This window comes from Chrysemys picta, chromosome 3 (assembly GCF_011386835.1).
Source record: "Chrysemys picta bellii isolate R12L10 chromosome 3, ASM1138683v2, whole genome shotgun sequence".
In the NCBI taxonomy this organism is placed as follows: domain Eukaryota; kingdom Metazoa; phylum Chordata; order Testudines; family Emydidae; genus Chrysemys; species Chrysemys picta.
The window spans coordinates 61,004,092-61,017,856 of record NC_088793.1 but is presented as its reverse complement, the minus strand read 5'-3'; the positions used below and the strand labels follow the sequence as shown (position 1 = coordinate 61,017,856).

The 13,765-nt window shown below is 41.8% G+C and overlaps 1 protein-coding gene across 1 annotated transcript in view; it reads left to right on the top strand.

The window, feature by feature from the left end:
- Positions 1–13,765, top strand: part of COL12A1 (collagen type XII alpha 1 chain) — a 137,400-nt gene that overhangs the window by 88,992 nt on the left and 34,643 nt on the right. The window contains 9 exon segments of the mRNA XM_065588059.1: positions 941–1,057; positions 1,597–1,743; positions 2,229–2,303; positions 3,001–3,140; positions 7,861–7,984; positions 8,174–8,317; positions 10,665–10,829; positions 11,746–11,784; positions 11,894–12,032. Coding sequence (XP_065444131.1) covers positions 941–1,057; positions 1,597–1,743; positions 2,229–2,303; positions 3,001–3,140; positions 7,861–7,984; positions 8,174–8,317; positions 10,665–10,829; positions 11,746–11,784; positions 11,894–12,032 — 1,090 coding nt within the window.

Genomic DNA, 13,765 nt, shown 5'->3' with positions numbered 1-13,765 from the left:
ATTGTAGTCACATAGGATTTAATTGTTGAAGTGATCTCATGTTGACTGAAAAGTCTATATTTAGGGCCTTGATCCTTATGGTCTGCACACTCCACAATTATGGATGCTCAGACCTGTGAGAATCAGGCCGATAAATAAAATTAAGCTTAGAAACCCAAATTATTTAAACATTGCTTTTACTAATGGCTTGCAATAGACAACTCTCTAGTTCCATTTCTTAAAATTTGTTTGGCTGTAGCTGGGTTTGAGCCTTCAAGGTGCTCAACACCTGCTACACCCATTGGCTAGAATGTGCTCAGTAGATCACAGGGTGCAATCAGCACCAGGCAGATTAAGGCCCCTCACTGCTTCTGAGTGCATCTCATGGTAATATCAAGTGACTGCACATTCCATCAAAGCTGAACCTGCTCAGCGGAGGATTGGTTTGTTGCTGAACTCAGTTAATGAGCCATTTGAGATTTCAGCAAAAAAGGATGAGCTGTAAAATCCTGATTTTCTTAAATGGTCTCATTAAAACCTCTTGGCACTGCCAGTAAATAAAATAAAATAAAATAAAATAAAATACAACACAACGGGGCCTGAATCAGATGCACTTTCCTCATGCTAAATATCTTTATAAGTGGTTCTATTGATTTTAGTGGGACAGCCCATAGAATCAGATAGTACTTAACATAATAAAGGGTATCAGAATTTGGGCCTTTGTAAATAACAGAGGTCAGATCTGTGGGACTAAACAGAAAGAACAGAGATGAATTGACTAGAACTATTTTTTTCTTCTGTGGACATTTTTATAATAAAACCACATGTGGGCAAAATTTACTGCCATAGTGATATATGGGCCAGCAACTACTGATGCCATTGTTCTTTCTGATCTGGTTAATTTTATATCTAATGTATTATATTTCCCAGATAATAAATTGAACACTTTCCCTTTTTGCAGTGTACTTGAACGTCACTGATCTAACAAGTTACAAGGTGGGATGGGATACCTTCTGTATCCGATGGTCACCTCACCGGTCAGCGTCTTCCTACAGATTAAAGCTAAACCCAGCTGATGGTAAATTCCTTTGATTCCTTGTGTGTTCTGAGGGCAGATGTACATGTCAGTTTTATGCCATGACTAACTAAGGATTGTAATGTGACAGGCTGAGGGTCCTGAGATTATGATAATTACAACTCCAGTGTCTCCCCTAGGAGCCAAGCTGTGTTGGTAAAACTCCCAGGCCTGCACGCAGCCTGCCTTTCTAAGAAGATGCAGATTGGAAATTAATGCTGCTTCTATCCATGTTAATTCCCACTAGGATTTCCCAATGGAAATCTGCTGCTCACCAGAGGTGATGAGTGCATACTATGGAGAGCAGCTGCTCTCTGCCTCTTCCCCTTCACAGCGTGACAGCTCCCCAATGTGCAGAGCGCCCACCACACAGTGTTGCTGCACGGAGGCTTTCCTGAGCTGGGAAGAGCAAGCAGCAGAGGTGCCACTCATCCCATTTCAGCACCCTCCCTACATGCACTCTCTCTTGTTTTGTTCTGCACACCTATGGAAAGGGAAGTACTGGACCCTACATTTTCTTTCCTTTGGGTTTGTTTTCACAGGATCCCGAGGACAAGAAATTACAGTACGTGGGACAGAAACCAGCCACTGTTTCACTGGCCTTTCACCAGACACCGAATACAATGCTACTGTCTTTGTTCAGACCCCGAACCTTGAGGGACCGCCCATCTCTCTGAAAGAGCGCACATGTAAGTCAGGAGCAATATGAACAGTAAGAGTGTGAACAGAATGGGATGGAAATAGTCCAGAGTACAGATCTTACAATTGTCTTGTTTGTACAAGACATAGAGTACCACAACTGAGGGGTCTATTTTCCTGTGTTTTCAAGTCAGTGGGAAACTCTCTGAACTGGGGAACAGACCATAGCAATTATTTGGGGGAAATTCAAATGGCGTATTACCTTGCTCAGGTTAATCCCATTGGGCAGTAACCACAGAGTGAGAGCTTTCTCAGTTTGTGTAAGAGTGGCAGAATCTGGCCCCTTGTCATAAATTAAGGACTTGCTTTTGTAACAGCAGATTTTTCTTTGCTGATTAGGAATTACTAGCCTTGGTCACCAATAAAAGCATTGATAGTTCTTTCCTCAGTCATACACAGGGTAATTCACCTGGGTGGGGTCTTTTCTTGAGTAAAATGTTACATTAAATAAAAGGTTTTAATTGTTTTACTTCAGTCATCAAACCTACCGAAGCGCCAACTCAACCGCCTTCTCCTCCTCCACCTCCCACAATCCCACCAGCTCGGGATGGTAAGTGTGCATTGTAGATTCGTGGTATATTTTGTCTTATTTGCTGTACGTCCACACACTCAAAGGTTAGACTGAATTATATTTTTCCTAAATTGAAGTAACTTCAAAAATATATGGGCCTAATGATCCTCTGGCCCACTTTGGCCCTTTGCAGCAGCTCGGACACCATCACCTGCCTTGTGTAGACAGGGGAATGATGCCTGGGCCTTATTCCCTTTATACTAGCTATTTGCCAGGGTGTTGCATTGGGCTCAGATAGCCACTGGGTCATGGTAGCAGTGTGCGTAGATTTTGGGGAATGGCCATGACTCTCAGTATGCACTGTGGATTTGTGAGCTTTGCCTTTAGCATATGAACCTATTTTTGGTGTAGATTGCCAAGAAAACTGGTGTTAAGTTGCACTCATCAGGGTTTTGTTTCATATGAACTTTTTGCACATATATGCCAACATTTGACCTGGGATGTCCTTGAATGCATAGTGTGAAAATCTGCAAAACCCAGGAAATGCAAGAGATACATGCAAGAGAAACACTACTTTAATATTTAAGAGTAGTCTGCAGATTGAGAATATGACTGAAGTTTGCTGAATGTTTGCTCATCTTTCTTGCTATAAAATTATAAAAACAGTGCTGTTTAGTCCACAATCCTAAATGAGGTGGGTGTTTTAAGAGTTCATTGAGTTGTGTTTGTCTTTCAGTATGTAAAGGCGCCAAAGCAGATATTGTGTTCCTGACTGATGCTTCCTGGAGTATTGGTGATGATAATTTCAACAAAGTAGTGAAATTTGTTTTTAATACTGTTGGAGCCTTTGACTTAATCAACCCTGCTGGAATTCAGGTGAGTAATTTCCATTACAAGCATTTTACAGGGAAATTAAACAAACAAACCAACAAACCTGAATTCTTAAAGTCTCCTCTACCTTTCTCTATTGTATAGGATTTCTGCCAATTATTCTGGTACTATGTTGTGTGTATATATATGTGCACTGTGATGTACAAACATAAAGGAAAACACAGTCCCCATCTAAAAGAGCGGGCATCCTGAAAGACAAAAGACAGATGGCAAGCAGATGAAAGGGAATCAGCATACAGGCAAAGTGGTCAGGGTGCTCTGTGGCCAGTGTAATGTTAGTTGCATGTTTTTGTTTCTTTGTGCATATATGACTGGAAAAAGGCTAATGTAGTGCCCATCTTTAAAAAAGGGAAGAAGGAGGATCCGGGGAACTACAGGCCAGTCAGCCTCACCTCAGTCCCTGGAAAAATCATGGAGCAGGTCCTCAAGGAATCAATTATGAAACATTTAGAGGAGAGGAAAGTGATCAGGAACAGTCAGCATGGATTCACGAAGGGGAAGTCGTGCCTGACTAACCTAATTGCCTTCTATGATGAGATAACTGGCTCTGTGGATGAGGGGAAAGCAGTGGATGTGTTATTCCTTGACTTTAGCAAAGCTTTTGATACGGTCTCCCACAGTATTCTTGCCGCCAAGTTAAAGAAGTATGGGCTGGATGAATGGACTGTAAGGTGGATAGAAAGCTGGCTAGATCGTCGGGCTCAACGGGTAGTGATCAATGGCTCCATGTCTAGTTGGCAGCCGGTTTCAAGCGGAGTGCCCCAAGGGTCGGTCCTGGGGCCGGTTTTGTTTAATATCTTTATTAATGATCTGGAGGATGGTGTGGACTGCACTCTCAGCAAGTTTGCAGATGACACTAAACTAGGAGGCGTGGTAGATACACTAGAGGGTAGGGATCGGATACAGAGGGACCTAGACAAATTAGAGGATTGGGCCGAAAAAAACCTGATGAGGTTCAACAAGGACAAGTGCAGAGTCCTGCACTTAGGACGGAAGAATCCCATGCACTGCTACAGACTAGGGACCGAATGGCTAGGTAGCAGTTCTGGAGAAAAGGACCTAGGGGTCACAGTGGACGAGAAGCTGGATATGAGTCAACAGTGTGCTCTTGTTGCCAAGAAGGCTAATGGCATTTTGGGCTGTATAAGTAGGGGCATTGCCAGCAGATCGAGGAATGTGATCGTTCCCCTTTATTCGACATTGGTGAGGCCTCATCTGGAATACTGTGTCCAGTTTTGGTCCCCACACTACAAGAAGGATGTGGAAAAATTGGAAAGAGTCCAGCGGAGGGCAACAAAAATGATTAGGGGTCTGGAGCACATGACTTATGAGGAGAGGCTGAGGGAACTGGGATTGTTTAGTCTCCAGAAGAGAAGAATGAGGGGGGATTTGATAGTAGCCTTCAACTACCTGAAGGGGGGTTCCAAAGAGGATGGAGCTCGGCTGTTCTCAGTGGTGGCAGACGACAGAACAAGGAGCAATGGTCTCAAGTTGCAGTGGGGGAGGTCCAGGTTGGATATCAGGAAAAACTATTTCACTAGGAGGGTGGTGAAACACTGGAATGCGTTACCTAGGGAGGTGGTGGAGTCTCCTTCCTTGGAGGTTTTTAAGGCCCGGCTTGACAAAGCCCTGGCTGGGATGATTTAGCTGGGAATTGGTCCTGCTTTGAGCAGGGGGTTGGACTAGATGACCTCTTGAGGTCCCTTCCAACTCTGATATTCTATGATTCTATGATTCTATGATTCTATAAAATATCCTCAGCTGCCCCTCTCCATAGTTGTTATGAATGGGCTAATTTTTGTGTCACAGCAGAAGTGGGCGTTGAGAAGGAGTGTGGTGATGAATGAGGGTAATGTCTTGGTGTGTCAGATTAGGAAGGATGGTGCATGTGCAGTGGGCAGAAGAAAGCATGGAGACAGTTGCAGGAGAGTTGGAGAAGAGGATTCACTGGATGAAATTGGATGCATCTTTAAAGAGAAAGCTATGAGGAATAGTGGGGAGGCTGAAACGGCTTGTCTTCCTCCTGGGGTTCTCCATGTGTCTCTGCCAGGAGTCTTTGCCAGACTCCTGAGGAGCCTTTAATTTTGTCTTATGTTAATCTCCGCACAGTCAAGCCCCTGCATCATGACTGTTTTCCTTCTAGTTAAGGGGAACTGGATAGGAGCTCTGACCTGCTCTCATAAGCATTGCTCTTTGATTAGCTAGAGTTGAATGGCCTGAGTAAGAATGTCTCTGGAGCTTTGCCGTCACCACTTGGTGCAAGACCATCTTCCCATGTAAGAAGGAAGACAGTGATTTTCCTTGGAAGGATGTTTTATTTTTGATTTCCTGAAATGCAGCACCCAGTTATCTTGCTCGTGAACAGTTCTCTCCTCCCCCAGGCATGCCTCTACATCATTGGTCCCCCTATTTCATTCTGCAGACATACTTCTAGAGAGAAAGATCTCCTCCTGGAACACCTTCTCTCCAGTATCTTCATTCTGCCTACCTCTAACCTCACACTGCTTGGTTTTCAAACATTTTTCTTCTTTAGCCCAACAGGAGAGTTGCTGCAAATTAGCTGTTGGAGGACAATAGCTGTGAACTTCCTGGGCTTACTAGGGAAAGACTTAAAGCTCCTTTCCTCTTTTGTCCTGGGCTCGTTACATTGTTAGTTCTTCATTTTAGATATTTATGATGATTAAAAAAGATAAAACTTATTTCAGTAAGTATGAATACTTAGACATCTGCTTGGGACCAGCTTAGTAAGGCATGCTAATAATATAAATGGGACAGTCTAGAAGAAAGGAGAGTAGCAAAATATGGACCCTGGACTTCAGAAAAGCAGACTTTGACTCCATTTGGGAACTGATGGGCAGGATCCCCTGGGAAGCTAATATAAGGGGGCAAGGAGTCCAGGAGAGCTGGCTGTATTTTAAAGAAATCTTATTGAGGGTGCAGGAACAAACCATCCCGATGTGCAGAAAGAATAGCAAATATGGCAGGCGACCAGCTTGGCTTAACAGTGAAATCTTCGGTGAGTTTAAACTCAAAAAGGAAGCTTACAAGAAGTGAAAATTTGGACAGATGACTAGGGAGGAGTATAAAAATACACTTCTACCCCGATATAACGCGACCCGACATAACACAAATTCAGATATAACGTGGTAAAGCATGTTAAAAAAGTATGGATTGGATGAATGCACTATAAGATAGATAGAAAGCTGGCTAGATTGTTGGACTCAACGGGTAGTGATCAATGGCTCGATGTCTAGTTGGCAGCCGGTATCAAGCGGATTGCCTCAGGGGTCAGTTCTGGGGCCAGTTTTGTTCAACATCTTTATTAATGATCTGGATGATGTGATTCATTGTACCCTCAGCAAGTTCGCAGATGACACTAAGCTGGGTGGAGAGGTAGATACACTGGAGGGTAGGGTCCAGAGTGACCTCGACAAATTGGAGGATTGGGCCAAAAGAAAACTGATTAGGTTCAACAAGGTCAAGTGCAGAGTCCTGCACTTAGGAAGGAAGAATCCCATGCACCGCTATAGGCTGGGGACTGACTGGCTAAGCAGCAGTTCTGCAGAAAAGGACCTGGGGATTACAGTGGATGAGAAGATGGATATGAGTCAGCAGTGTGCTCTCGTTGCCAAGAAGGCCAACGGCATATTGGGCTGTATTAGTAGGAGCATTGCCAGCAGATCGAGGAAAGTGATTATTCCCCTCTATTCGACTCTGGTTAGGCCACACCTGGAGTATTGCATCCAGTTTTGGTCCCCGCACTACTGAAGAGATGTGGACAAATTGAAGAGAGTCCAGCGGAGGACAACGAAAATAATTAGAGGGCTGGGGCACATGACTTATAAGGAGAGGCCGAGGGAACTGGGCTTATTTAATCTGCAGAAGAGAAGAGTGAGGGAGGATTTGATAGCAGCCTTCAACTACCTGAAGGGGGGGTTCCAAAGAGGATGGAGCTAGGCTGTTCTCAGTGGTGGCAGCTGACAGAATAAGGAGCAGTGGTCTCAAGTTGCAGTGTGGGAGGTCTAGGTTGGATATTAGGAAACACTATTTCATTAGCAGGGTGGTGAAGCACTGGAATGGGTTACCTAGGGAGGCGGTGGAATCTCCATCCTTAGTGGCTTTTAAGACCCGGCTTGACAAAGCCCTGGCTAGGATGATTTAGTTGGTGTTGGTCCTGCTTTGAGCAGGGTGTTGCACTAGATGACCTCCTGAGATCTCTTCCAACCCTAATATTCTATGACTACAAGGAAATGCAAAATGAAATATACATTGTATACATAGGCAGAACATTCACTCTAAGTTTACATGGACATATACAAATATACAAGATGAGTTAATGTTCCAGTTCAGGAAGTGTATTATACTGTATGTATCAAATGACGGAAATTCTGGCACATTCCCTATTAATTGCTATCTCATGAGCTTCTTGCGTTTTTTTGTAATCTTTAACAGTTTTTATAAATGCTGTATCCCTAAGCTGAACTAGAAAATCAGCACTAAATATGGTGCCACCATAGTTCTAACAAATATTTTCTCGTTAACACATTAACTGATAACTTTACCATTGTTATATCTATATTTACATATAACTTCAGTCATGGGTTTCCTGTTTCAATGGTGACTGACAAGATAATTCACTTTAGTGTAGAGATCACCTAAAGCCACACAAGTCAGAGGCTGAACGCTGTGCTGCATTTCATTTCAGGTTTCCTTTGTGCAGTACAGCGACGATGCAAAGTCTGAGTTTAAACTGAATACATATGATGATAAGGCCCAGGCTCTAGGAGCACTTCAGAATATTCGGTACAAAGGAGGAAATACAAGAACAGGTGTGTCTGATGAATAACGATGTATTCCTTCCCAATAATCCGTTTTTTGAAAACCTATTTGTTATCTTAATCCTCTGTAGTTTAAGGCCAGGCCTTTATGTTCTACTCTTACTAGTTTATTGGTTCTTCAAAGCAAATATTTTCAGTGGCAAATGTGGCACGAGTCCTCATTCTTTGTGTAATTTGCAGGCAAAGCCCTTACATTTATCAAAGAAAAAGTCTTGACTTGGGAGAGTGGCATGAGGAGAGGTGTGCCCAAGGTACTTGTTGTTGTCACAGATGGTCGGTCGCAGGATGAAGTTAAGAAAGCTGCAGCAATCATACAGCACTCTGGTAAGCAACCTGTAGAACGAAGTTGAGTCTGACATTCATTTTATGGAAGAGTTTAAGTCATGCAATTTAACATATGGGTATATAACAGCATCAGGTATTGTTGGTCCTTTATTCATCCTAAATAGGTAGTGGTTCCTGAGAGAGACATTCAAGTTACAGTATATGATTTGGAATGGCTCAAACTATTTTAAGAATGTTAAGATTGACTGGACCTAATTCTGGCCTCCTCTCTCTCTGTGGACAGAACAGGCTTAAATGGTTTGCTGGGAATCCCCTTACATAGTTACAGAACTTGTCCTATATCACTCCTGGCCCTTATTCGGGGGGCGGGGCCATTATTAAGTGCACTTCAGTCCAATGATCCTGATCTGTTGGAATGGCCCTTTGAGTCCTTCTAATGCTGGCACAAGTTAGAGCAGCCCTTCATTTACTCTACCTTGAGCAGAGGTCTGACCAGGCCCCTGGCTCTCCCACTCCGGTTTTGAGGAAGAGGTGGCCATCTATGTTCCCTCCTTAGATGGACCAAGTGTAGTTTACTGTAGCTGAGGCTCTAGAAAACTGTTTGGTTGAAAGTCCCTTTCCTTCTGCCTCACCTTTCCCCCAGTCTTCAGGTGTATCAGGGAGGTGACAAAGGAAGTGGAAGAGGGGATTTATTGATAGGATGAAGTGGTGAGAGAAGGAGGAGGAGGAAATGGGAGAGAGATACAGGCAGAGACAAAATTATGCAAAGTCCAGAAGCCGAAGAAGATAAGCTAACATTAATGTGCAAGGCAAGAAGATGCCATTGGAAGGATTTGAAGAGGAGAATGACATGGTCTAAGACTCAGATGATGAAGATGACTTTAGCCAGGGTGATTTGGATAGACCGTGGGAATGAGATGGAAATCAAGAAGCACAGAAATTAGAAGACTTCAACAGTCAAGGCAGGAAGTAACCAAAGTATGGATAAGGATTTTAGACATAGGGACAGAAAGGAAGAGTCAGATTTTTGAGATGTTGTAGAACAGACAGGATTCGGTGGCAGCCTGTATGTTTTGTGAAAGAGTAAGGAGGCTATCATAGCAAGGTTGTGAGCTTGGATGATGGGGAAGATGATGATATTGTCCAATGGCAGCGAGTTTTGGAAAAGACATGAGAAGCTCATCATAAGCCTTGTTGAGTTTAATTAGGTGATCTGATCTCCAGAATATATTTCAGAAATATAGTCAGATGCAAGACTGATGGAACAGGAGAGGTCAGGGATAGAGAAGATTTGTGAACTGTTGGCATGGAGATGACAGTTGAAGCTTGGTGAATGGATGAATTGCCCAGGGATAAGCTATAAGAAAAACAGGAGAGGTCCAAATAGCAGAGTCTTGAGGGTTGCCAAAAGTGTGGAAGAGGAGAGGAAGAAGAGAACTGGAAGGAGCAACCTGACAGGCAGGAGAGGAAGCCAGGATGAGAAAGTGATCAACAGCGTCTAAAGTGGAAGGTATTTTTTTAATCATCCTTTTTATTGAAGAGCAGAGCCTAACTATTTTTGATTAGTTTGTCTTGGGAGTAACCCAGAACTGTTATGCTCTTCATTTCTCCTCAGATGCCTTCCCATAATGTTTTCAAGGATCCCTCTCATAAGATAATACTGTACATTAGAAAACAGTTCATTTACTGTTTGGCTTCCAGGGGCTTATATAGTAGTTGTTTAATACCAGAAAATTCAGGGTTTCTATTCAGTGTCTTCATTGGCATGAGTTTCTTCACCCTCTTCTTGCAAAAGGAAATGTTCAGAATAGTATACTTTCCTCTTCTTGATTCAGGGAGATTGGCTGGGCACTTCTGATCTAAATTGTGTACTTAAGTATGTCTCTTCCTTGGGTGTTCAGTCATCTAACTTATAGATTCATCCCTTTCAGCCATTTATTTAGAAGCAAGAAGACCTCATAAAAAGACTCCTTCTGCCTATTTCGAACAGCTTTGTGCAGCTGAATGATTCCATAACAGCACTTCCCTTCCCTGCAGGACATGAGCCCTTTGCGCCACTTTTTTGCCGTCGGTTTAAAATATTGCTTGTTCTGTTTCATCAAGGTAATGGAGAAAGAGTTTCTCCATTTGACATCCCTTGGTCAAAAGTATATTGAATACTCTTCTCCACTGGATTTTACTTTATTCTGTATTTTATCCAGAAAGTGCAAAGGGTCTGGGTTCAACCAAAAGTATATTCTACTTGCATTATTTGGTTCTTGTATTTTTTAACAGAGAATACAGTATCTCTACATGATTGGGATTTGATATTGAGCTACTGAGCCAATGATAATGTATAAGCATGTATATTCATTGCATTTTCATATAACAAACATTATTTTTGCAGGTTTCAGCGTCTTTGTTGTTGGTGTAGCTGATGTGGATTACCATGAGCTGTCAAAGATTGCCAGCAAACCCAGTGAACGTCATGTATTTATCGTTGATGACTTTGATGCCTTTGAAAAGATTGAGGAGAACCTCCTCACTTTTATTTGTGAGACAGCTACCTCAAGTAAGTAAGAAACAATGTTTCTCTCACAAGCTAGTAAATTTGATTACATACTGCTACAACTCTCATGTCAAGGCTTTCCCATTTACACCTTTTTGAAGAAACGTTAATATATATTTCCAGTGAGCAAGTGCATGTTTCTTATTTAAGTGGTTATTATATTTTTATCTTATCTCCCACCCTGAGATGATACTCTATTAAAAAGTGAATAAACAATAAGTGACAATTATTTTTCTTTGAAGAGCAAGTAGAACGGGAGCTAAAATGGACTTCTGGAAGTGTCAGATTTCCTCTTTACCACTGTTTTTTTGGCTGCATTGGGGATGTAGCTAACCAGTGTCTAATATTACTTTTATAAAGATCTAAAATAAAATCCATCTGTTTACAAATCTGGAGTCCTTCTATGGCAAAAAAAAAAGGAAATATTTGTACATTTGTATCGTCTGCAACGATGAGTTCACATATTGCCTCCTCCACATACGACTAAGGAGCCATATAAATCTGCAGTTTTTCCTTGTGAATCTGAGGACTAATATGCAGCCTGACTCATGCATAAAAGATCCATGGAAAGATTGGGTCATTGTGCCCATTTCTTTTTATGAACTGGGCTCTTAAAATAAAATATACTTGAAGCTCATCTGTTTGCTATTCCGTATATTCCAGCCTGGTAGAAATAGTACATTAAGAAGCCTCCTAAATAAGGATTTGAACATTTCACCAACATAATTGGAAATCTACTGATTGATCTTGAGCAGAATAAAGCAAAGGATCACAAACAGATGATAATTATTGTAGTGGCAGATGTTGGCTGGTAATTAACAATAGTTCAAATTTACGGGAATAAAATCTTTTGAAAATATTTGTATGTTCATGATTCCATTTGAATTTTTTAAAATAACACAGTTTTCGTCTGTTTCAGCTTGTCCTCTCATTTACTTGGAGGGATACACTTCACCTGGTAAGAGTCATATACAAACATCCTAGTATAGGATAATTCTGAAGGTTTTTTTTTAATTTATCACAATTTCTCCAAATTGTGTTTCTCTCCCCTTCTCCCCCCCACAAAGGTTTCAAGATGTTGGAATCATACAACTTAACAGAGAAGCATTTTGCCTCTGTACAAGGAGTATCATTGGAATCAGGATCCTTCCCTAGCCACGTGGCATACAGGCTCCATAGAAATGCTTTCATCAGTCAGCCTGTATCGTAAGTTATCTGTGTAACCTGTTTTCCTGGAACACTTTATATAGGGGAGAAAGTAGGGAAAGATAATAGAATTTATAGGTAATGGTATTAATACCTGCTGGAGGATGAGTTTTATTTTGTTTTTGTTTTTACTGAAGTCCAAGAAATACACTCCAAAGAATGTGCAACCATTGCTCTGATTAAACGTTATTCAGTTCCTTCATTAGTGGTCCTTATATTGGTAATTCCAGCTTCATGATTATTATTATTATTTGCATTACTGTAGTTCCTAGGAGTCCCAGTCATGGACCAGGACCCCATTTTGCTAGGCATTGTATGAACACGGAACAAAAAGACAGTCCCTGTTCTTTTCTCAAGAGGATGCCTCATCTAACCAGGCCTACTTTTGTTAATTAATTTAATTCACATTACAGGCCCTATGCAATAAAAAAAAAAAAGCCCTCTGTGGCTACTTGTACAAAGAAACCACTTAGCCAGAGAGATTGTTTTTGATTCTGAAGGATAAGTGCCATTTGTTTAGAAGTTGTAACAGGCAACACATTTCTGCCTGTGGTCACAATTCCCCAGGTGTGTGACACCACCCAGCCCAGTCACCATATTGGACAAACAGAGAATTTTTCAAGGAGCTATGGCCTGAAGCAAGTCTTCCCTAGCTGACCACTCTGTTCTAGAGCTCAGCTAGGGAGATACTGAGAGGGGTAATGTGGGACCCTCACAAAAAAACAGAGCTGGCTAGAATAAGAGGAGTCCAGTCATGGAGGAGAAACCCCTTTCCCCTCCCAACCATGAAGGGAGGATCCAGAAGTTTCTTCTCTCCCCACTCAGGTAAAGTTTAGAATTTAGTGTTGCTCTGCCAGAGGGCACGTCTAGAGCCAGTCCACCCTTCCCCATCCCCATTTTTTATATCATGTAACTCTAGTTGTCCAGTTATGGGAATTTTCGACAACTGTGCAACCCTACCAGAATGGATAGAAGGGGGCAGACCAAACATAGGAGAATTGCCAAATATAAGGAATAAATTTAAACAGGCTCTTTCCCCTTCCCTTTGTCAGCTTGCTCAACTCTCAATGTGCCAAGGTGGAGTATTTGGGGACTTTTTCTTTTTGTCTTCTTCGGTCAGCCAGTCTTTCCCTTTGATAGCTTGGCCTGGGAAAGAGCAAAATTCTATGGTTTTCTGGATATTGCAGGACTCATAAAGTGCAGATAGTTTGCATTCAGTAGAACCTTATAGCTTGATTTACCATTTTATTAAGTCAAAGCCTGCACCTAAGTGGGACCTGAGTAAGATGTTTTCTGTGTATTCAAATTAGGAAAAATATTGAAGAGTTGGCTGGCTGACTGTAGGTAGAGAAAGAAAGAGAGAGAGAGCAAGCAAAAATAGCCTTTGTGGGATCTTCTTGATACATATATATTATATAAAGCCAGAAAATTCAATTCAATTTAAACAGTAGTGTTCAGGAAATCAATGCTCCCTAGGAATCCTAATGGCACAGTTGCATTAATATCTGAGTTATCTCTCGATATTGAATTATACATTGGTTTGTCATATTCACTTGCTTATCTTGCCCCTTATGTCAACCACCTTTTATTGAAGCAGCGATATGGTTACTGTAGTAGCATGATACTAAATGTAAGGGGTTGTTAGTTTTGTCCAAAATATATAAAAGCTTCACTACCAGTTTTTGAGGTTTCTCTGTTTTAGCTCACGGGTCATATGGCCTTCTCAGCCAATA